Source organism: Neoarius graeffei, chromosome 18 (assembly GCF_027579695.1).
Source record: "Neoarius graeffei isolate fNeoGra1 chromosome 18, fNeoGra1.pri, whole genome shotgun sequence".
Classification (NCBI taxonomy): domain Eukaryota; kingdom Metazoa; phylum Chordata; class Actinopteri; order Siluriformes; family Ariidae; genus Neoarius; species Neoarius graeffei.
Genome location: NC_083586.1, coordinates 65,705,836 through 65,729,036, shown reverse-complemented (window position 1 = coordinate 65,729,036; position 23,201 = coordinate 65,705,836). Strand labels below are relative to the sequence as shown.

General features: G+C 43.8%; 1 protein-coding gene across 1 annotated transcript; it reads left to right on the top strand.

Moving 5' to 3' along the window:
* Nucleotides 1-671: 671 nt before the first annotated feature.
* Nucleotides 672-23,084, top strand: LOC132866831 (uncharacterized). The gene is made up of 7 exons (XM_060899606.1): nucleotides 672-820; nucleotides 981-1,277; nucleotides 1,966-2,298; nucleotides 3,208-3,267; nucleotides 7,283-7,384; nucleotides 11,163-11,200; nucleotides 22,192-23,084. Exons 1-7 carry the CDS (start codon nucleotides 781-783, stop codon nucleotides 22,561-22,563), a joined length of 1,242 nt encoding a protein of 413 aa, XP_060755589.1. The 5' UTR covers nucleotides 672-780; the 3' UTR covers nucleotides 22,564-23,084.
* Nucleotides 23,085-23,201: the final 117 nt, after the last annotated feature.

The window sequence follows — 23,201 nt, the reverse complement described above, 5'->3', positions numbered from 1 at the left end:
ATCATGTGACAATTCTTGAGAGAAAGGGTTTTCAGTTACAAGAAAACTGCTGAACACACAGGCACTCATTTCTGGTCAAGCTGCTGTACAGAGTTTGATGAGTTTCAACTGTACTGCATGTGATCCATCAGTAAATAAAGATTTATTTAAAATCTGGAATGTAAGAGATTGCAAAAAAAAAAAAAGTTGTTTATCATCATCATCATTATCAGACACCAATGGCAGTATAATATCAGATAGTGGTGACATAATTCCAGACATATTTTACCTGTAATGTACTGTTGGGATTCTGTAGGTATTTGGTCATTAGTGCTGATGGGAAGATCATATACACAAATACATCAGAGAAATAGATGGCAAACTCACATCAGTGTATGCATGAAAGAGGAAATGAGAAAAAAAAAGAAGTATTTCATCACCAGTCAAAGGCCACAAAACTGTCAGGTTTTGAGCAACTTTTCCAAAACAACCCCAAAATAGGGGCGGGGGTGGAGGGTGTGTTTACAGTGTTTTGTATGACATTGTACAATTGTTTATTTCTTAATTGATCAGCTGAGAGATGGCGGAGTTTCGTCATTGTCAGTGGGACGTACTGTGAGGTTGAGTCACATAGACACATATTGCACAAAGAGGAACTGACCAAATTCAAGAGAACTGCAGTCAAAGACATGTAGAAATCACAAGCATACGCATGTTTTTCATCCTTTCATTTCCACAAAATATTCTTAATCGTGGATTGTGTTGTTTGTGAACATCAGTGAAGCTCGACTTCAGTTCAGAATGAAGACCCTCCTCATCATCACCTTCTACCTGATGTCAGGTCAGTTCTTCTACTTTCAATAATGAACTCCAGAGTGGAGAAGGAGGAACCATTATGAGTTTGTGCTGCAGTTATTTGAATGCTGAACTGTAGTAGTGAGAGAATTTGGAGATGTTTATCATCAGAGAAATGACTGAAATGCTTCCATTTTGATTGGCAGGTCCAGTGCACTGCAATGATGTGATCGGTTACCCTGGAGGTCGTGTCATAATTAACTTCAAAAAGCCAGTCATTCCCAGGTCGACTGGGTATTTTTGCAAAATGAAAACAGTGTGTGAAGAGTTAATAACAGCTCAGGCCTCAGTCAGCACGGTTCATAAGGACAGATTTACTCTGTTTAAGACTGATGGATTAATTTCACTGATCTTCAGAAGTCTGAGTTTACAGGATACAGGACTGTATCAGTATGGAGAGACTGGAGTGTGGAGTGAAAACATTGACCTGAAAGTGAAAAGTGGTGAGAAATTTTAGAATCTTTGACATCTGATAGATTTAGCTGTTAGTTTTTCTTTTGTATAATCCAGTATAAATGCACGAGGTACAGCTGATCTCATATCTAGAAACTAATTTCATCTTGATTTATTTAAACAAATAAACAGAAATATAAAATAAAGTGAAATAAAATTTCAATTCAGTGGTGTAGTGGTTATCACTGTCGCCTCACAGCAAGAAGGTTCTGGGTTCAAGCCCCGTGGCCGCCGAGGGCCTTTCTGTGTGGAGTTTGCATGTTCTCCCCATGTCCGCGTGGGTTTCCTCCGGGTGCTCCGGTTTCCCCCACAGTCCAAAGACATGCAGGTTAGGTTAACTGGTGACTCTAAATTGAGCGTAGGTGTGAATGTGAGTGTGAATGGTTGTCTGTGTCTATGTGTCAGCCCTGCGATGACCTGGTGACTTGTCCAGGGTGAACCCCGCCTCTCGCCCGTAGTCAGCTGGGATAGGCTCCAGCTCGCCTATAACCCTGTACAGGATAAGCGGTTACAGATAATGGATGGATGGATGGATGGAAATTTCTAATTCAATCCTGTTAATTTTGCTTTAAGAGTAGAATCACATTAAGCACATAAACCTACATTTCAGTAAAAGCTGAACTCATGCCAGCTGGGAGATAAATAATTCGACACTAATTCAGTTTGTGTGATTGACAGATCCATGCTGTAGTGAGACAAAATCAGTAACCGGATATCTGGGAGAGAGTGTGATGATCAGCTGCTCCTATCCAACAGAGTTTGAAACAAATATCAAGTCCTTTTTCAAATTGGATGATTACGCTGGAACCGAAGTGATCTTCACCAGGGCAAAAGAAGCGTATCAGAACGGCAGAGTCTCCATTTCTGATGACGGGAGGAGTAGCGTTTTCAGTGTGATCATCAGTGATGTGAGAGAAGATGATGGAGGAGTTTATTCCTGTGCAGTTCGTATCAAAGGGACTGCAGTCCGTTATCACTCGCTCTTCACAGAAATTCAGCTCCAAGTTACTGGTGAGAAATTTTTTTCCCATCATATTGCAGTAAATTACTGAAACAGTAACTCAGTAAAAATAAACAGTTACGGTAGTCTAAGTGGTACCACGACTCAGTGTTTCTTGTTATTCGTTATTTATGGTGATGTTTACTAAGACATACTGAACAAAACTAACATCAACAAAGTAATACCGCTTTTTCTTTCACCAGTTTAAATCCGCCAGTTGAAGCGGCATGGGCATGGGCGCTGCCAGGGGGGGAAAGGTTAGAACAATTCTAGGGGCTCAGCACTGCCATGGGGCCCTTTAAGGGGCTGATAATATGCTTTTAATGATTTTAATAAGACTTTTGAAATAAGAACAATGCAATATTCCATCTGGTAAAATTAGCTAATTGAACACGGTTGTCTATTTCTTGAGTTCAACATATTGTCATTTAACCCTCCCCCTTTTGCGAAATGGTACGGTCCAGTTCTGGTAGAAGCGCGATGCGTTAAATCTGTGTGCTGATCAGTGCAACGCTACTTGCTGCTGTGCTGCGGTGCAGCAGCCAGCCAGCCAGCAGTGGAGTGCGTACAGTCTATGATCGCTAAATATGAAGAGTGGCTGTCAAAAACGTAAAGAAAGGCAGCTGAAAGCTGAGAGGGACCGGAGAGGCAGGCAACTGGTCACTCAGTTTTTCCCAAAGAATGGTAGCTATCGCTCACGTGTGTTCAAAATATTAGCGAATGGTAAATGAACAGTATGAATGTGGTTGGATTAGCCTATCAAGAGAACACTTCTACAGTTTGTACAGTGACATTTTTTCCATTTTAATAACTGAACTGACTTGTGTGATAAAGAAGATGAAATATTACGTTATGCTGGTGCTAATAACTAGTGCTAATAACCAGTTTCATAACTAATGGGGTGCCCTAAATATGCACAGATTCAGCCTCAGTGGGACCTCCGCCCTATCAAACCACTGAACCCCCCTTTGGAGAAGGAGGTAAGCATGTGTTCTACCTAACACATAACAATCCATGGGATTTCCATAGGTATTTTGATGCTGGGTAGAAAACTTTTTCTATGATTTATTAGCAGTCACATCACACATTTCAATACCAATTGTCCTAGTACAAGAAGGTATGTGGCAAAATCTTGAATTTTCATTTGTGATTGTAAATGCACCAGAATTAGTCACTGACCAGTTTTCATCTAGTCCCTGGTAGGTTAATACATAAAATGTAATAAAGTCACAAACTCAAGGTCCATGGGCTATCAAAAGTCAAATAATGACAATAGTGCAATTGTGACGAGGGTGGGCAAAGTTGGGGGGCCCAAAATTCTAATCTTTCATGGGGCCCAAAATTTCTGGCAGCGCCCCTGGGCATGGTGGTGTAGTGGTTAGCACTGTCACCTCGTAGCAAGAAGGTTCTGGGTTCGAGCACAGTGACTGATGGAGGCCTTTCTGTGTGGAGTTTGCATGTTCTCCCCATGTCTGCGTGGGTTTCCTCTGTCTGCTCCGGTTTCCCCCACAGTCCAAAGACATGCAGGTTAGACTAATTGGCTACTTTAAATTGCTCACAGGTGTGAATGGTTGTTTCCTAAGCCCAGAAATGGGAGAGATGTGGCAGAAAGGGAATCAGGCATAAAACTGTGCTCCAATTAAGATGACGTGGACCAGTAGGGTTTACATGAACCCTGACCTGGTAATAGTGCTGGATAAGGAAGAAGTTGTTTAGATCCACCAGTTCAGAGGAAACCATAGTGTAAATTAATGCGTCAGTGTAAGTCATCTCATTATCTCTAGCCGCTTTATCCTTCTACAGGGTCGCAGGCAAGCTGGAGCCTATCCCAGCTGACTATGGGCGAAAGGCAGGGTACACCCTGGACAAGTCACCAGGTCATCACAGGGCTGACACATAGACACAGACAACCATTCACACTCACATTCACACCTACGCTCAATTTAGAGTCACCAGTTCACCTAACCTGCATGTCTTTGGACTGTGGGGGAAACCGGAGCACCCGAAGGAAACCCACACGGACACGGGGAGAACATGCAAACTCCGCACAGAAAGGCCCTCGCCGACCATGGGGCTCGAACCCAGGACCTTCTTGCTGTGAGGCGACAGCACTAACCACTACACCACTGTGCCGCCCAGTGTAAGTCAATATTACTTATTTGTGTTTTCTTTGTTCCATTAATATATGAACATGGTTCTAAATTATGGTGCATGTCACCAGAACAACGGAAGACAGAGCAGTGGATCCAGGTGGCACATCAGACAGAAATGAGACTGATAAGACTTGCTAATGAGTTTAAGACTTGCATTGGAGATAATAATAAGTGTTGCCAAGCAAAACAAACCTTATCTGGTAGCACTTATGATGAATATGAAGGAAGATATTGCAAAAAACATAGGTACCCTAAGGGTCCATGTGGCTGCTGTTTATAAATAAAATAGTTTTCTGAGCCCATGTCCATACAGTAAATACAGCATATATATTTACTCTATGAGGCAGTAGCCACAAAAATGAAGTGTAATCCAAAAATAAACAATTTAAAAATCACAGAAGTAAAATATACCAAGTGTCTGTACTTTATATTATTCTACTCTTACCGCTTACAGTTTTGGAAACTCAAACCTCCAAACCGAGACTGACACACACTGTCACCATGACCCAAACTCTTATTTCCCAGAAATGGCCCGGCGCTAGAGCTCAGTGGAACGCACTTTCCCTCTGTAATAAGCATAAACATGTCTGAAAGCGATTTCTTTAGTCTAGTCCATTTATTTATCTCATCTCATTATCTGTAGCCGCTTTATCCTGTTCTACAGGGTCGCAGGCGAGCTGTAGCCTATCCCAGCTGACTACGGGCGAAAGGCGGGGTACACCCTGGACAAGTCGCCAGGTCATCACAGGGCTGACACATAGACACAGACAACCATTCACACTCACATTCACACCTACACTCAATTTAGAGTCACCAGTTAACCTAACCTGCATGTCTTTGGACTGTGGGGGAAACCGGAGCACCCGAAGGAAACCCACGCGGACACGGGGAGAACATGCAAACTCCGCACAGAAAGGCCCTTGCCAGCCACGGGGCTCGAACCCGGACCTTCTTGCTGTGAGGCGACAGCGCTAACCACTACACCACCGTGCCGCCCCATTTATTTATCATTTATATTTATAATAATAAATCAAATTTTTATCAATGAGGTTTAAAAGTAGGCGTGGCCAAAACCCCTTCTTTTGGATATGTAAACAAACCAAGAAAACATTCAGTGCCAGCAGTGTATGCAAATGAGGCAGGTAGTGATCCAATCAGCATGTTTGTGGGAGGAGTCTTTCCGAGGCAGCACTCCTGCAGTCTGAGCTCAGAGCTTTTTTTTTTTTTTACCTTTTTGGTCACCATGACCTTGACTTTGGCCAGATGACCCCCAAATTTTGGAGGTTCTATTTGAGACCAGGGCCCATCTGTCCTGAAAGTTTCATGAAGATTGGTCCAGCCATTTTCCGTTAACATCTTTTACAGAAAAACAAAGAAAGAAAGAAAGGAAAGAAACAAACAAACAAACAAACCCGTCTGAAAACAATACCTCGCCCCCTGTTAGACTCCATCCTGGGCGAGGTGGTAATAATAATAAAACAGTGTTTTGTTGTCACTGATATTGAAATACTAAAAAGTTTAACAGTAAAGCAGTAAAAGGTTAAAAAGATAGAAGGTTGTAATGGGTAAACATTAAAACCTTAGTTTATATTTTAATGTTAAAATGTTAAACACATTGAAATGTTAAAATGGTACTATATTAAAAGGTTACAATGTATTTATGGATAGTCCAGTTGGTTGCTAGGGTATTGCTACATGTTGTGGCTCTACTAACCCAGTTGCTATGCTATTATTGTTATATTACTATTGGGGTGTTATTAGGAGTTGTTTGTTCGGTGGTTATCATGGTATGACAGGTGGTTGTTAAGGTGTTGCTATGTGGTTAATATGCTAACCAAGTTAGTTGCTAGGGTGTTGCTGGGTGGTTGCTCTGATATTCCAGGTGGTGGCTTGGGTATTACTAGCCAGTTGCTCTTCTAGCTCAGGTGGTTGCTAGGGTGTTGCTATATTCCCTGTGAACAGTGTTGTGCAACTTCAAACTTAACAAATGCCAGCTCAAAGTTCAGTTCACACAGATTAAAATAAATTAGTTCACTTCCATAGTTCACAGTCCCAGAAATGAACTAGCCTCGTTCATGTTCATTTCGTCCTATTTTTTAAATGAGCTGCTCTGAATTCAAAGTGAAATATTTGAACAGCAATTAAAATATCAAATTTCACCTCTCATTAGAAAGCTCTTGAAGTCTGTTGCACTGATATAAGCAAATCAATAGAGTCATGAGCAGCGCATTGGAGCACATCACCGCAACACTGGTCAAGACAAGGAACACGCGAGTCATTTGAATTGGTCACATAATTTTCCAAGGTGTGATCCTGAGACATTGTAATACATCACATTTCATATCACAATATGAAAGTTAAATTATTGCCTAGACTCTTCACTCTTGCCAAAGTGACCAATGCTCACATACACGTTCGTTACTTGCAAACTGATTCGTTTGGTTCATCATTCACCAAAAATATGCACATACTCAATGAATGATCTTGATTTTGTGCATTCATGTACAACACTGCCCATGCACATAAATGTTTCCTGTCTGTAGCTCCTGTGGTTTGGTCTGCATGGCCTTTCAACCGAAAGTAAAAAGCATCCCTAAGTCTTCCCTGTTGACAAATGACCAAGACTGCAGTGTCGTTGCATGGAAACAATAACACCAATCTTTTCCAAAAGCACAAGTACCCCATTTCCATATGGAAAAAAAAAAAACAGCATTACTGAAAAATCTAAAGAGTGATAAGTTTATGATAGAAAATGAGATCTCACTGTGATTTTAAGCATCATCCATGTTTGCCTGGATGGAGCATCATCACTGTCTCTTCACTCCTATGATCTTATCTCCAGGTTCCTCTATCATCATCATCCCTGGGGTTGTCTGTGTGATTCTGCTGCTGAGTGTTGGATTAGGACTGATCTTCTATAAGCAAAGGTGTAACAAGTCACAAGGTACTTAATAGTACTACCGGTATATTGTACTCTATTCGAACAAAAGACTACTGTATAATAGTACTCTGTTCTTCAAACTGAAAGCATAAGACAACACCGTACATTTTATTTACACCAAATGGTAAAATGGTTTGAATCAAAACATTACAAATTATTTACATAACATGACAAAACATAACCTTATTTGCTTTTCATTTATAAATTAAATCCAAAAACAATGGCCTGGGGGCGGCACGGTGGTGTAGTGGTTAGCGTTGTCGCCTCACAGCAAGAAGGTCCTGGGTTCGAGCCCCGTGGCCGGCGAGGGCCTTTCTGTGCGGAGTTTGCATGTTCTCCCCGTGTCCGCGTGGGTTTCCTCCGGGTGCTCCGGTTTCCCCCACAGTCCAAAGACATGCAGGTTAGGTTAACTGGTGACTCTAAATTGACCGTAGGTGTGAATGTGAGTGTGAATGGTTGTCTGTGTCTATGTGTCAGCCCTGTGATGACCTGGCGACTTGTCCAGGGTGTACCCCGCCTTTCGCCCGTAGTCAGCTGGGATAGGCTCCAGCTTGCCTGCGACCCTGTAGAAGGATAAAGCGGCTAGAGATAATGAGATGAGATGAGACAATGGCCTGGGATTATAGAAAAAAAAAATTATATATCTCACGAGAGGCTGGCTGGCTCTCGGCAGGACCCTTCAATCAGTGCACGGACACAAAGGTTAAAACAAATCAAGATTTTTAATGTGATGCCAGGAAATCAAAAAGGAAAGGTAACTCAAAGTTCAATGTTCCAACGAAAATGGATTCCCAAAAGTCAAACTCAAAGAATGTCTCTGGCTTTAGAACAACGAAATTATAGGCAGGTTTCCTTCAGTCCAATATCCTTTTCCCAGAACAAACAAAATCTTCTGCCTTACTTTGAGTCCAGTCAACAATCCCTGTAGTCTTTAGCCCGATGGCAGCCCAGTCGCCCGTAACACAGGGAAGTATTTCAGTGCAAAATCCTTCAGGTAAGAATTCCAGATAAGTTTTCCAACAGATATTCCGCCCAGCAGGTTCCACTCAGCAGCGGGAGTCCATGAACCTCACTCCTCTCCTTTTCACAGAACACTGAGAGCTTTTGAGCTCTCACAAAGCCCTCTTGCACATTAGGCCCTCATTGGCCACAGGGTGTGCTGCCGGGTTGTGTGCTGAGGGGTGCAGTTCCTAACTCCACCACCAGATGGAGTTATAGCTGCCAGAAGTTGGAGCCATCTGCGTGTGATGTAGTGCCCTTCGATGACAGAGCCTCTCGGGACATCACAATATATATATCTCATCTCATCTCATTATCTCTAGCCGCTTTATCCTTCTACAGGGTCGCAGGCAAGCTGGAGCCTATCTCAGCTGACTATGGGCAAAAGGCGGGGTACACCCTGGACAAGTCGCCAGGTCATCACAGGGCTGACACATAGACACAGACAACCATTCACACTCACATTCACACCTACGGTCAATTTAGAGTCACCAGTTAACCTAACCTGCATGTCTTTGGATTGTGGGGGAAACCGGAGCACCCGGAGGAAACCCACGCGGACACGGGGAGAACATGCAAACTCCGCACAGAAAGGCCCTCGCCGGCCCCGGGGCTCGAACCCAGGACCTTCTTGCTGTGAGGCGACAGCGCTAACCACTACACCACCGTGCCGCCCCAATATATATATATATATATATATATATAAAATATTCTAGATAACAAGTGGCAAAGTTTGTTTGTTTGTGTTGAGCTAATGTCGCCATTTATCGACAGATTTTCACCAAATTTGGCAAGTAGGTCGGGGGATGACCCGGAATTTTGCAGATATAAAAAAAAATAATGCTTGGGCCCTGGGAGGTCCCTGGGGGGCACAACATCCACCTACCACCCAGGGGCGCAGATAGGATTTTTGAACTGGGGGGGACTGAGCTGTCAGCAAATGATTCCATTTTGTGTATATATATATATATATATATATATATATATATATATATATATATATATATATATATTATAGTGTGCGTGTGTGTATATATATATATATATATATATATATATATATATATATATATATATATATATATACACACACACACTACCATTCAAAAGTTTGGGGTCACTTTGAAATGTCCTTATTTTTGAAAGAAAAGCACTGTTCTTTTCAATGCAGATCACTTTAAACTAATCAGAAATCCACTCTATACATTGCTAATGTGGTAAATGACTATTCTAGCTGCAAATGTCTGGTTTTTGGTGCAATATCTCCATAGGTGTATAGAGGCCCATTTCCAGCAACTCTCACTCCAGTGTTCTAATGGTACAATGTGTTTGCTCATTGCCTCAGAAGGCTAATGGATGATTAGAAAACCCTTGTACAATCATGTTAGCACAGCTGAAAACAGTTGAGCTCTTTAGAGAAGCTATAAAACTGACCTTCCTTTGAGCAGATTGAGTTTCTGGAGCATCACATTTGTGGGGTCGATTAAATGCTCAAAATGGCCAGAAAAATGTCTTGACTATATTTTCTATTCATTTTACAACTTATGGTGGTAAATAAAAGTGTGACTTTTCATGGAAAACACAAAATTGTCTGGGTGACCCCAAACTTTTGAACGGTAGTGTGTATACATGTTATTTCACCTCCCTCACTGCCATCACCAGGAACTACCTGCAGGCCAGGACAATGAGAACATTTTAACATAGCCTATGGAAATCCAAAGTTTACACATTATCATCACGCACAGAAATTGCAAAACTGCAAAACTAGTTTTAAAACCGCTAAGTTCCAACTGTTAAACATAGCGAGAGGCTGGGCTACGTGTGTGTGTGTAAAGTGTAAACCAGTGCATCCTGACTTTCTACCTATGCCTGTGTGTTGCGTGAGCGGCAGTCAGTCAACAACTCTTCGCAAAGTTTCCTTATGAAACAATATGCTCGCTGAAATTATGGCAGGGAACGCCAGATTAAACATTAAAACTGCCTTCTGAGCACTGTATCTACAGGCTGCCACCGAAAGAAGGAGGCTACCAGAAAGGCATCTCTACTCCGTACGATTTTACTTTCACTATGACATTACTTTGAACTGACTATCAAAAAATTGCAAGGTGATATGATAAAGTAAGGCACAGTTTACTTACAGTCTTTTTTTTTTTTAAACGATGCAATTGTTTTCTGCCTTTTGGCACCCTTCATCATGCCGTGTTGGGGTCCTGAACTAGGAGGAGCTGTCCCCGATATGCCTGTCAAACTTGTGGGTAACCATAGCAACCAAGCTCGAGCTCGCAACCTGTGCAGTCTGCGCAGTTGCAACTGCATGTACTGCTGTGCACCTCAATAAACCGAATGGTAATTAGTCTTTTGATTTTTCCGTGAGGTTTGCCTTATGCAAAGAAAGACAGCATAGACATTTTTTCCTCCCTATAAGTGGGGGGGACCGAACGAGGTGAATTTAAATCTGGGTGGGACGAATCCCCCCCGTCCCCCCCTCTATCTGCGCCCGTGCTACCACCTACCCCCTCCCTCAATGCCTTTCATGTTACATTTATCAACACAAACTCTCGACGGATCTTCACTAAACTTGGCACATCCAAGCTTCACCACCCCCACAACCTGGGCAACACACACACACACACACACACATACATATATTGCTGGTTATATAAGAGAAAAAATATTATTATTTATGTTTTTTTAGCCTAAACTGACACTATTTGCCTATCAGGTGAATTGGTAAGAGATTTTTTTGTAAATAACCCAAAAAACATGACTTTCTCTTTCACAGGTTCCTTACACAGAAATCTGATGGAAAAACATTCAGACGTGAGTATTTGAGCATTGAACAGGACTTTCCTGTTTAATATTAAGTTTTATCTCAGTTCTACATGCCACGTTAGATTGAGGCAGTCTGTCTTGTGAGACTTATTTTAAATGAAATTGTGAAAGTATGGTTTATCTCTTATTATTCAGTGGTTGCTTTTGAAACAGTGGTGTGGTAGTGATAGGTGATTCACTTAAAAACTTTTGAGTCAGGGTGCAAGCACTTACGGATGTATGTGCAGGGGAGAGCGGGGAAGAAAACTGTAATCCAAGCAGAATCGTGAGATGAGAGACTTTGTCAAAAATACAGGCGGGGTCGATTGATGAGCAAACAGAGCAATATAGATTTTTACTTCTATGCTTGTCAGCATACTCCTTGTACTTGGCATTGACAGACTCAATACGCTGGTGAATTTCCTCCCAGACTTCTTGACTTCATGAGAACCATTCGTCTATGGCTTGTACATGTGAGGGTGAATCGTCCCATGGGAACAGGTTCGGCTGGTAACCGAGTATGCACTGAAAGGGTGTTAGTTGAGTTGCTGAGTGTTTGAGCAAGTTCTGTGCATACTCAGCCCATGGGATGAATCGTGCCCAATCCCCCTGATTCCGCATACAGAATATTTTGAGGAAGCACCCTACTTCCTGGTTTGCTCGCTCCACCTGGCCATTGGACTGGGGATAATAACCAGAGGTAAGGCTCACCGAGACACCTAGCCATTCCATGAAGCAAGACCATATGCGAGAGATGAACTGAGGACCCCAGTCATTAACAATGTCTTCTGGGATTCTGAAATATCTGAATATGTGATGAAAGTTCAGTTCTGCTGTTTGTAAGGCTGTGGGGAGGTCTGGTAGCGGGATCAGTTAAAGTGCTTTGGAGAAGATGTCTATTACCACCATGATTGTTGTGTTACCTTGTGACTAGGGTAGGTCGGTGATTAAGTCAATGGCCAGGTGGGACCAGGGTTTCTGTGGTACTGGGAGAGGACACAGTTTTCCTACCAGTGGAACTCTTGGTACCTTGGCTTGGACACATTCTGTATATGATGAAATGAAGCTATTTATGTCCGCTAGCATGTTCTCCCACCAGTACTTGTTTTGTAGTAATTGATATGTACGATGACTGCTAGGATGACCGGTAGCTGGAGAGGCATGTGCCCAAGTGATTAATCTCCCTCTGAGGTCATTCAGGACATATATAAGGCCAGGAGGGCAGTTTTCAGGAGGGGTTGTAGGCTGAGAGTTTCTTATCTTCTTGTCTAGAGCCCAAGTAATGGCCTGGATGAAGCATTCGGGTGCTAGGATGTGATGAAGTTCAGGGTTATGTGGAGAGGAGCTGTGGATTCTAGATAGGGCATCTGCCTTGGTATTATTGGTACCAGGATGGTAGGAAATTGTGAGATGAAACCGTGTGAAGAACAATGCCCATATGGCTTGATGTGAGTTGAGTCTCTTGGCTGCCTTGAGATATTCAAGATTCTTATGATCAGTCAATTACAAAAGGATGTGTCACTCCCTCTAACCAGTGCCAGCTTGATGGCTAGCAGCTCGCGGTTTCCGATGTCATAATTTCTGTCTGCTGGCATGAGCTTCCTCGAAAAGAAGGCTACCAGGTGGAGCCTGGGCTTCTCATCAAAATGCTGAGAGAGGACACCCCCTACCCCAGTCTTGGACGCATTCACCTCCACAACAAAGAGTCTGGCCAGGTCGGGGTGTTGAAATATTGGGGCTGTGGTGAAGGCTGTCTTGAGCTTGTTGAAGGCTTCCTTGGCAGCTGGTGTCCAGTGGAGGTGCTTGGGTCCCTTCTTCAAAAGGGAAGTTAATGGGGAGGCGATAATGCTGAAGTTATGAATGAAGCGACAATAAAAATTGGCAAATCCCAGGAAATGTTGGAGTTCTTTGACTGAGGTAGGTACTGGCCAGGATGTTACCATGGATACTTTATCTTGGTCCATACTGACTCCTTCAGCACTGATAATGTATCCCAAAAAGGATATCTGATGCTGGTAAAACTCACACTTCTCCACCTTGACATCGAGATGGTTTTCAAGAAGATGCTGGAGTACTGGAGATCTGATGTGCTTGAGGTGACACTTTTCATCTGGGAAGTATATCAAGATATCATCTATATAGGCTACTACGTATCTCCCCAACATATCATGAAGTACATCATTAATTAGGCACTGGAAAACGCTTGGTGCTGATGAAAGACCATGTGGCATGACTTGCTATTCAAAATGGCCACTAGTAGTGCTAAAATCAGTCTTCCATTCATCCCCTTCTTGGATTTAGACCAGGCCACACCAATTCGATTAGTTGGTTCTCGGAATCGCCGCTTGAAGAAAATGCAAAATGAAAAAAAAAATCGAATCGACTGCAGGTTGAGGTCACGTGATGTCGAAAACCAATCAAATCACCCCTTTCACTTTAGATAAAGACTTGTGGAAGAAACATGCCTGTGGAGGGGAATCCTGCAAAGCCTGTTTGTGATTGTTAAGATATTCAGCAAACAGAAGCGTAAAATCTTTGACAGGTGTGTCGAAATTCAAGAGGGGGAAAACTTTGCACAGTTGTACTCAAGATGCCATGAGCTTGTTACCCAACTTGGACTACAACTCTGTGGAGGTGGGTTTGATTTATATATTTCATTGATTGATGTAAGGGGCAAACAAAAAATCATTTGAAGTATTTAGCCATCAGAAGTAGCCTACTCCTGGTCAAATCTTTTTTTTCTGTGCATTGTAGATGTTCAATTGACTGTAATTCAATCGTTTATTTAGCCTCTCTGTTTACTGGTTTGCCTGATAAAAGACGTGCAGCCAGAGCTAGCCCTTAATGCATATGGGTAGAAATAAGATAAGCTATTAAAAGAGCCATATGAAATGTGTAACAATAATGTATTGTCTTTGTTTTGCTTCTGTATTATGAAAGCCCTCTATTTCCACTGCTAATTTTACCATCAGAGCATTTTTTAGATTTTATTTTTATTTTTATTTCGCGCGCTCGCTTCATATCCTGAAAAAATCAGAGAACCAACTAATTAAATTGGTGTGGCCCCAAGTTGTAGGCACTGCGTAGATCCACCTTAGAAAAAAACTTTAGCGGAGCACAACTGTTCTAGGGCCGAAGGTGCCAAGGGCAGAGGATATAGATACTTGACTGAAATCTGGTTGAGACCTCAATAGTCTATGCATGGGTGAAGACCTCCCCCTTTCTTCTCCACAAAAAAAGAATCCAGTCAAGGCTGGTGACATGGAAGGATGAATGTACCTCTGCTTAAGGGCTTCTTGAATATACTCCTCCATCGCCACTTGTTCTGTCTGGGCTAGAGGGTAGATACAGCTGCGTGGTGGAGAGGTGCCTGGTAGGAGGTCGATCATGCAGTCATATGTATGGTGAGGAGGGAGACCACAGGCTCTCCCTTTACTGAAGACCTCCTTTAAGTCCATATAACATTCAGAGATATTTTCTAGGGAGTCAAGTTGGGGACTTTCTACTGAAGTGGAGGAGACGTTCAATTGAGATCTTAGGAGACAATTTTGGAAACATGCGGGTGACCACTGGACTATCTCCTTATGCTGCCAGGAGGTCAGGGGGTCATGTAGTTGCAACCATGGATAACCCAGAATGATATTGTGATGAGCGGTGGAAGTTACTAAGAGTGACAGGAATTCAGAGTGCAGTGCCCCTACCTGGATGTGCAGGGGAGCAGTTCAAGTAGTAATGAGACCCTCCCCTATTGGGCCTCTGTCTATGGTTCGGATGCTGAATGGGCTCTGCAGGGAGTCTGTGGTTAGGTTATACCTCTGGACAATTGAGACATTGATGAAATAACCTTCCGTGCCTGAATCAACAAAGGCAGAGAGTGCATGTGTCAAGGAGTGCAGCTTCAACAATACAGGTATTTTGAAGGATTGAGCTCTGAATTAAATTACTGGACTCAACGGGCTGGAAGGGGATTCAGCAGGGCAGGTGCTAGATGGACGAACTGGGCATTGGGTTAAGAGATGTCTGGAATCCCTGCAGTAAAAACACAGACCCTCTTGCTGCCTTCTTTCTCTTTCGGTGGATTTTAAACATGTATGTGAGACCTCCATGGGTGTTGGAGCATCAGAGGTCAGACCCGATTTGCCCTCCTCCTTCAGAGATGGTCGAAAGGAGATTAGTTGGTCGAGCCGGATAGCAAGATTGATCAGGGAATCTAGTGAGAGACATTCATCTTGGCACGCTAGTTCGCTAGTTCGCTGAGAACCTCTGGACGTAGACCTTGGCGAAAAAACACCTTCAGTGCCAGTTCATTCCATCCGCTGGCTGCAGTGAGGGTGTGGAAGTCCAATGCATATTCAGCAACTCTTCTTGAACCTTGCTTAATGGTTAATAAATTCTCGCTGACCTCTATGTCTTCAAGAAAGTTATCATAGGACGTGGTGCATTCACTTCTACTTCTCCAAACTGCACTCGCCCACTGTAGCACCTTGCCCATTAAGAGTGAGATAAACTTTGCGATTTTCTGTTCATCAGAAATTGCTGGGATTGCCGAGAAGTACATAGATCATTGAAGTAAGAATCCCTTACAGCTGTGTGCATCGCCAGCATATTTCTCAGGAAGTGGGAGAAATTTCACTGAGCTAGTGGAAGATTCAGGACATGTTAGGAGGGCCTGTGGCATCACTGCAGTGAGCTGGGCCATCTGGGTGTTCAGGTCAGCCAGCATTTGCTGATGTTCTCCCAGTAAGCGTCCCTGAGCATTCAACGCAGTCTTCTTTGCTGCCTCTGCTGCATCCATGAAGGCAAAGTATTGTGTCAGGGTGCAGACACTTATGGATGTATGTGCAGGGGAGAGCGGGGAAGCAAACTGTAATCCAAGCAGAATCGTGAGACGAGAGACATAGTCAAAAATACAGGCAGGGCTTGATAGATGAGCAAACAGAGCAAACAGACAGGACTAGAGAGCGAGGTCAGTAAATGAGAAACGAAGTCCAGAAACTAGAAAGCAATCAGAAAGAGTTAACAGCTCGGTAAGCAGGAGTGAACACTGAAAGATACTTCACATTAGTGAAGTGTGTGAGAGGGGCTTATGTGCTGTCTGGGTGATTAGAGGAATGAGAGACAGGTGTAATTAATAGGTGGGTGACAAAAGGCGCTGTGGATTTTGGGAGTTGTAGTTCTGAGAGTCCATGTTAGAAGTTCCTTTCGAGCTGCCGCTCTCAACCTGGTTACTGACAGCTATGTTCAAATTACAATTTTCATTGTGAAATTAAATATTTGACAGTCAGTTTACAGTCAGAACTGCAAGTGATCCATATCTGCCAATTGTTTCAAACATTACATGAACTCAAGGTTCCTTTCAGATTTTACTTGAATTGATTCCTCAAGTATCAAGTGAATTACCATGTAACAACTTTGTGGGAGTGGTCAGTGAGGAACTGGAAGCAGGCGATGTAATTCAACACATGCTTGAACTTTTTTTGGCACTTTCAGTGACTTTTACTATTATGGCACGCTAGGTACACACGCATGCAATGGGGTGACACAGCTATCTCTCTTGTTCCTGGCTGTGTGAAAGACACACAGAAACACATTAATAGACAGTCAGTCATTAGACACAGATGTACCTCATCACATGTTACCTGCTGGTTCCACCCGACTCCTAGCCATTCACAGCCGACGCTTGACCACACCCTTACTGCCACATACCCTCACTGCCCAACTCAGGCCGGGAAGCCATCCGACTAGCAGCTGACTCCCCCCGGTGGGAGAGGCAATCTGCCACCACCATCTGCGCTCCCAGCCTGTGGATCACCACAAATTTAAAGGGTTGAAGGGCCAAATACCAATGAGTGATCCGTATGTTGGCATCCTTCATGCGATGGAGCCACTGGAGCAGGGAATGGTCAGAACAGAAGGTGAATGGGCATTCAGGCAGGTATTACTGGAGAGTAAGGCCTGCCCACTTGATTGCCAGATACTCCTTTTCCACAGTGTTGTACTTTGACTCTCACATGGCGAGCTTGCGGCTGATGTACAGCACCACACGCTCCTCCCCCTCCACCACCTGGGACAAAATGGCCCTCTGTCCATGTCGGTCTGTAAAACAAAAGGGAGAGAAAAGTCAGGAGAATGCAGCAGTGGGCCCCCCACACAAAACCGCCTTTACTTGAGCAAAAGCCCATTCACACAGCTCCATCCACTGGACCGGATCTGGTGCCCACTTTTTAGTGAGGTCAGTCAGTGGGCTAGTGTCATCCGAAAAGTTAGGCACGAATCACCTATACTAGCCAGCCAGCCCCAGGAACTGCCTCACCCCCTTTTTGGTCTTAGGTCTTGGGCAGGCTGCAATAGCTGCAGTGTTATCAATTTGGGGATACACCTGCCAATGACCCATGAAGAAGCCCAGATACTATACTTCTACCCATCCAATTGCATACTTTTTCAGCTTCGCTGTGAGCCCAGCGCACTTCAGCGACCTCAGCACTGCCCTGAAATGTTGTAAGTGCCGCTCTCGATCATGACTATAAATGATGTAATCTAAATAGACTCTCGCATATGCGTGGTGGGAATGGAATATTCGGTCCATGAGACACTGAAACATTGCTGGTGCCCCAAACAACTTAAAAGGAAGGATGACAAATTGGTGTAAATCAAACAGAGTGGAAAAGGCCATTTTCTCGCAGGATAATGGAGTCAAAGGGATCTGACAATATCCCTTTCTTAAATCCAGTGTCAAGTAAAAGCGAGCCATACCTAAGCGATCGAGCAGTTCATCAATGCAAGGCATCAGATATGTGTCAAATTTAGACACCACATTGACTTTTTTCTATAGTCCACACACAACCGGTCTGACCCATTGGTCTTGGAAACCAAGACCACTGGGCTGCTCCAGTCGCTGTGCGACTCCTCAATTACTCCCATCTTAAGCATTGCCTGGAGTTCATCCCAAACCACATTTTCCTTGTGCTCAGAGAGCCGATGTAGGCAGCTGCACACCACCATCCCTGGGGGAGTCTCAATTTAGTGTTCTATGAGGTCAGTGTGACCAGAGAGAGGTGAGAACACATTGCAGAATTCCTCCTGCAAACTAATAACCTGTGCTCTCTGGGACAGTGAGAGGTTTTCTCCACAGGGGACCAGGCTGAATTGGGCTACACTTTTTAGACTTACCTCCAGTCCCAGCTCTGCCCTCTCTGCAACTACTGTTGCCAGAGCCATAGGGACCTGCTCTCTCCATGGTTTCAGGAGATTGAGGTGGTAAATTTGTCATGTCACCTCTTGGACACTTGGCCTCATAGTCGACCTCCCCAATTTGCCATGTGACCTCAAAGGGCCCTTCCCACTTGGTGAGTAATTTTGAACTTGAAGTGGGCAGTAAAATGAGGACTTTATCTCCTGGTGCAAATTCCCTTAGCCGTGCCCTTCTGTTGTACAGGCAAGATTGATGTTCTTGGGCCTGTACCAAATTCTCCTGGCTTATGTGACTCAGTGCATAGAGCTTTGCTCTCAGGTCAAAAACGTTGAATTTCATTTTTACTTTGAGAATGCCCCTCTTCCCAATTGTCTCTAATGATGGCCAAGACACTATGGGGCTTGCACCCGTACAGCAATTCAAATGGAGAAAACCCGATGGAGGCTTGTGAGACCTCGCACACTGCAAACAACAGAGGGTCTAGCCACCTGCCCCAGTTTTTAGTGTCCCCATGAATAAACTTACAGATAATGTTTTTAAGTGTTTGGTTAAATCTTTTGACCAGCCTGTTTGTTTGTGGATGATAAGCACTGGTCCAAATGTATTTAATCCCCAATAATTTGTACAATTCACGTAGTGTGTTTGACATAAAAGTAGTGCCTTGATCGGTCAGGATTTATTTCAGAATCCCGACTCGGGAGATAATGTGGAAAAGTGCTTCTGCAACATTGCATGCTGAGATATTGCGAAGAGGCACTGCTTCTAGGTATCACGTTGCATAATCCACTATGACTAACATAAAGCCATACCCATGTGCAGATCAATCTAATGGCCTGATGAGATCCATGCCAATTCTTTCAAAGGGATCTCAATTAACAGTAATGGGAGCAATGGCACTTTTGGTGTGGCTGCTGGATTTACCAGCTGGCATTTGTGACAAGCTACTCACCACCTTCAGACATCAGTGCAAATCCCTGGCCAATAGAAATGAGCCATGAAACAATTTACTGTTTTATCCAGCCCCAAGTGCTCAGCCATAGGATTATGATGAGCCAATCATAATCAAACTTTTACGATAAAAGTTCCCTACAGTGCTTTGGGACCAACGACAGTGTTATCTCTTCCCTGGGCTGAGTGTCCTGCATCACTCGATATAACCTATCCTTAATAATACAAAAATATGGGAAGGAAAGCACAACATTAGGTTGGAGGATCAATTACTTTCACTTGGTCAAAAGTGTCTCAGAGACTCATCATGTGCCTGCTCCAGTGGGAAATCCCCTACAGGATTCCCTAGAGAAAGAGCAGAGCCCTCCCCACTCTCCATGTCATCATGACATGGAGCTGATACAGACAGGCCTGGGACCGCCTCCCCAGCTAATGTTGCGGAGATATTCCTCCGTGACCTACTACTGCAGGACCCATCCACTACTATCTGTTTCATTAATGGTTTAAACCCTGGGCAATCTGTTCCCAGGATAAGTGGATGGGTGAGGCTCGGACTAACCACTGCCTCTACACTGTGCTTTTCTCCCTGGAATTGAATAGTGACCGGCATTAGCAGATATCTGTGAATGTCACCATGCACACGTCTGACTTTCACAAATTGTGCATTTCCCAGTGCCCCGCATTGAATCAGATTTTAATGCATGGAGGTCTGATTACAACCATAATCCATCAAAGCCTGATGTGTACCCCCTTGAATACTCAGTGACTCTGTACACTCCTGCTCGATCAGGGGAAGCCTGCAGTGCATCAGGAATGTGAATCAATAGTCCCACCTTCTTGCGGAAGTGCTGATTCCCTACCTTCCCTCCTCACCAACAGACCTGCCCGGGCTCGCTCCCGGATCTGGTGGGCATGGATGAGTCCACCTATGGAGAAAGAGAGGGGGTTAACAGCAGCACAGACACAGAAGGAGAAGGGAGAGAAGAAACACAAGAACAGACATGTGCACAGGGATTGGGTTTCAGAGGAATTGGCCCCCATTTCCATGGGGCTGGGGTAGGGGAGGGGTGAGGAGAGGAAAGCAAGAGGGAGAGGGAGGGGAGAAAGTGAAAATGAGAGAGAGAGCGAGGATGAGAAGCTGCAGGAGTGCCTGCTCCCAGAAACACTGTTAGGTGGTCCTCTGCCAGCCAGACTGCCTCCTCCAGTGACACCGCTCAGTGACACTGGATCCACATTGACGTTTCGCTCGGCAGTTGGGCGACGAATTGCTCCAGTATCACTCACTTGATGATGGTCTCAACGCCGCACTCACCTACCAGCAGCCACTTTCGGCAGGCGTCTTGGGGCTGTTGTGTGAACACAAATGGCCAGCCCACTTCATAGTATGCCAGCAAGCATACTATGAGCCCAGAAGTGCTGCCCATGATCCATGAACAGCGCAACAAGGGCTTGGTGCTGGCACTGGAGGTTGTTTGTGAGTGTCTGGAGGAGCTCTCTGACTGGTTCAGACTCTATGGCAGCATTAATTCCTCAGTCCCAGGTTTTGGCACCAGTGTCACAACTTTGTGGGAGTGGCCAATGAGGAACTGGAAGCAGGTGCTATAATTCAAGGTGCACTTGAACTTTTATTGGCACTTTTCAGTGACACTTACTATTATGGCACACATGCGCACATGACGGGGTGACACAGCTCTCTCTTTCATTTCTGGCTGCCTGAAAGACACACAGGCACACATTAATAGACAGCCAGTAATTAGACACAGGTGTACCTCATCACATTACCTGCTGGTCCCACCTGACTCCTCACCATTTACAGCCGATGTTCAACCACACCCTTGCTGCCACATACCAGTATTGTGCTGTCTTGCGATGTTTGCATATGTGCACTTCATGTAGCCCTTGTGTAGGTCTGTATAGTCTTATTTATTTCTGTGTAGTCGCATGTAGTTCTATGTTGTTTTATGTCGCACCATGGTCCTGGAGGAATGTTTTTTTCACTGTGTACTGTACATGGCTGAAATGACAATAAATCCACTTGACTTGACTTGATCATGGTATTTGTTCATTTGTGAAGGATTTTATAGGCACAAAGGCCTAAAAGCACAAGTTTGCTAGCACAGTGAGATTATTTGGATTGATGCATAAATTCAAAATGCCATGCTACTGGATTCTGCAATATCATATTTTGGTCAGCTAGGCCAGTTGTTAGTGTCATTGCCTTGGTAATGTATATCCATGAATTTGGGGGATGGAGCTTCTGAAGGAGCACTGAAGGGAGGTGTGTATTTGTTTGGCTGTTGAGTTCAAATATCAACAATCTTTCTCCAGAATCAAGTGAGCACTCCCTCTTTAAAGTGTATTGAGAAAAGCCATGTGAATTCTCACCAGGCAGTTCTTACTCATGTCACAGGGCCACTGTTCGGATACGTATGTACACAATCAAGAATCAGTTTCAAAGTGTCTCACGTCTGATTTAAAATGATGATTTTTTTGTGTCCACATAATCCTAAAAAAACTGTAATATGAACATAGCCTAAGTGATATAAATAAAAATGATCTAGAAGTGTGGACATGTCATGAAGATGTAACCTATGTTTGATGAGGAATGACAGAAAATGAATTTACCACAAAATACCTTATTGTTCCTTATACCATTCAAAAGCCCCATATGCATAAATCCAAATCTCCACATAATAAGTTTGAAAAAACTGCCAAGGGCAATAAACACATTTCACCACAGATAAACATGTACCCCAACATCATAGTGTAGCTGAATAGAAGGAAGTAGGGGAGATGTGCAGATGTTTATTTATCTCTGGATTTCTAAGACAGTTTCCTTCTTTTTTTTTTTTTTTTTTAGATTCACCACTATGAGGAGACTAAAGACCACAGATGCCATTCTGGTACTGAAGAAACTGCACATTACTGTACTATTCCTCTATCCACAATCCCCTCTGATCCCCCAAACACTGTGTACGCCACTGCACAGTTACCCACAATCCCCACTAATCCCCCAAACACTGTATACGCCACTGCACAGTTACCCACAATCCCCACTAATCCCCCAAACACTGTAGACGCCACTGCACAGTTACCCACAATCCCCACTAATCTCCCAAACACTGTATACGCCACTGCAGAGTTACCCACAATCCCCACTAATCCCCCAAACACTGTATACGCCACTGCAGAGTTACCCACAATCCCCACTAATCCCCCAAACACTGTATAAGCCACTGCACAGTTACCCACAATCCCCACTGATCCCCCAAACACTGTATACACCACTGCAGAGTTACCCACAATCCCCACTGATCACCCAAACACTGTATACGCCACTGCACAGTTACCCACAATCCCCACTAATCCCCCAAACACTGTATACGCCACTGCACAGTTACCCACAATCCCCACTGATCCCCTAAACACTGTATACACCACTGCAGAGTTACCCACAATCCCCACTAATCCCCCAAACACTGTATACGCCACTGCACAGTTACCCACAATCCCCACTAATCCCCCAAACACTGTATACGCCACTGCACAGTTACGCACAATCCAGTGGCGGCTGGTGGGCTTTGAAATAGGGGAAGCTCAGTTTTAGGTCTATGTAATACAATTTTTCAATTATTTGTTATTTGTCATGAGTCAATTTGTTGTTATGTGGGTCTGTCTCAGAAACTGGTCTCTCATTTGGGACATTATGGTCAAAAAATAAATTTTCTAATTTTACTTTTTTTTTTGCATTTACCTAACACTCAATGTTTCTTTTATCATGTTTAATAAGAATAAAGATAGCGTCTTGCTTTATCTGGCCTCTGCTGTGGAATTTTTTTTTTATTACAATTCAAATGTTTTTGTAAAATT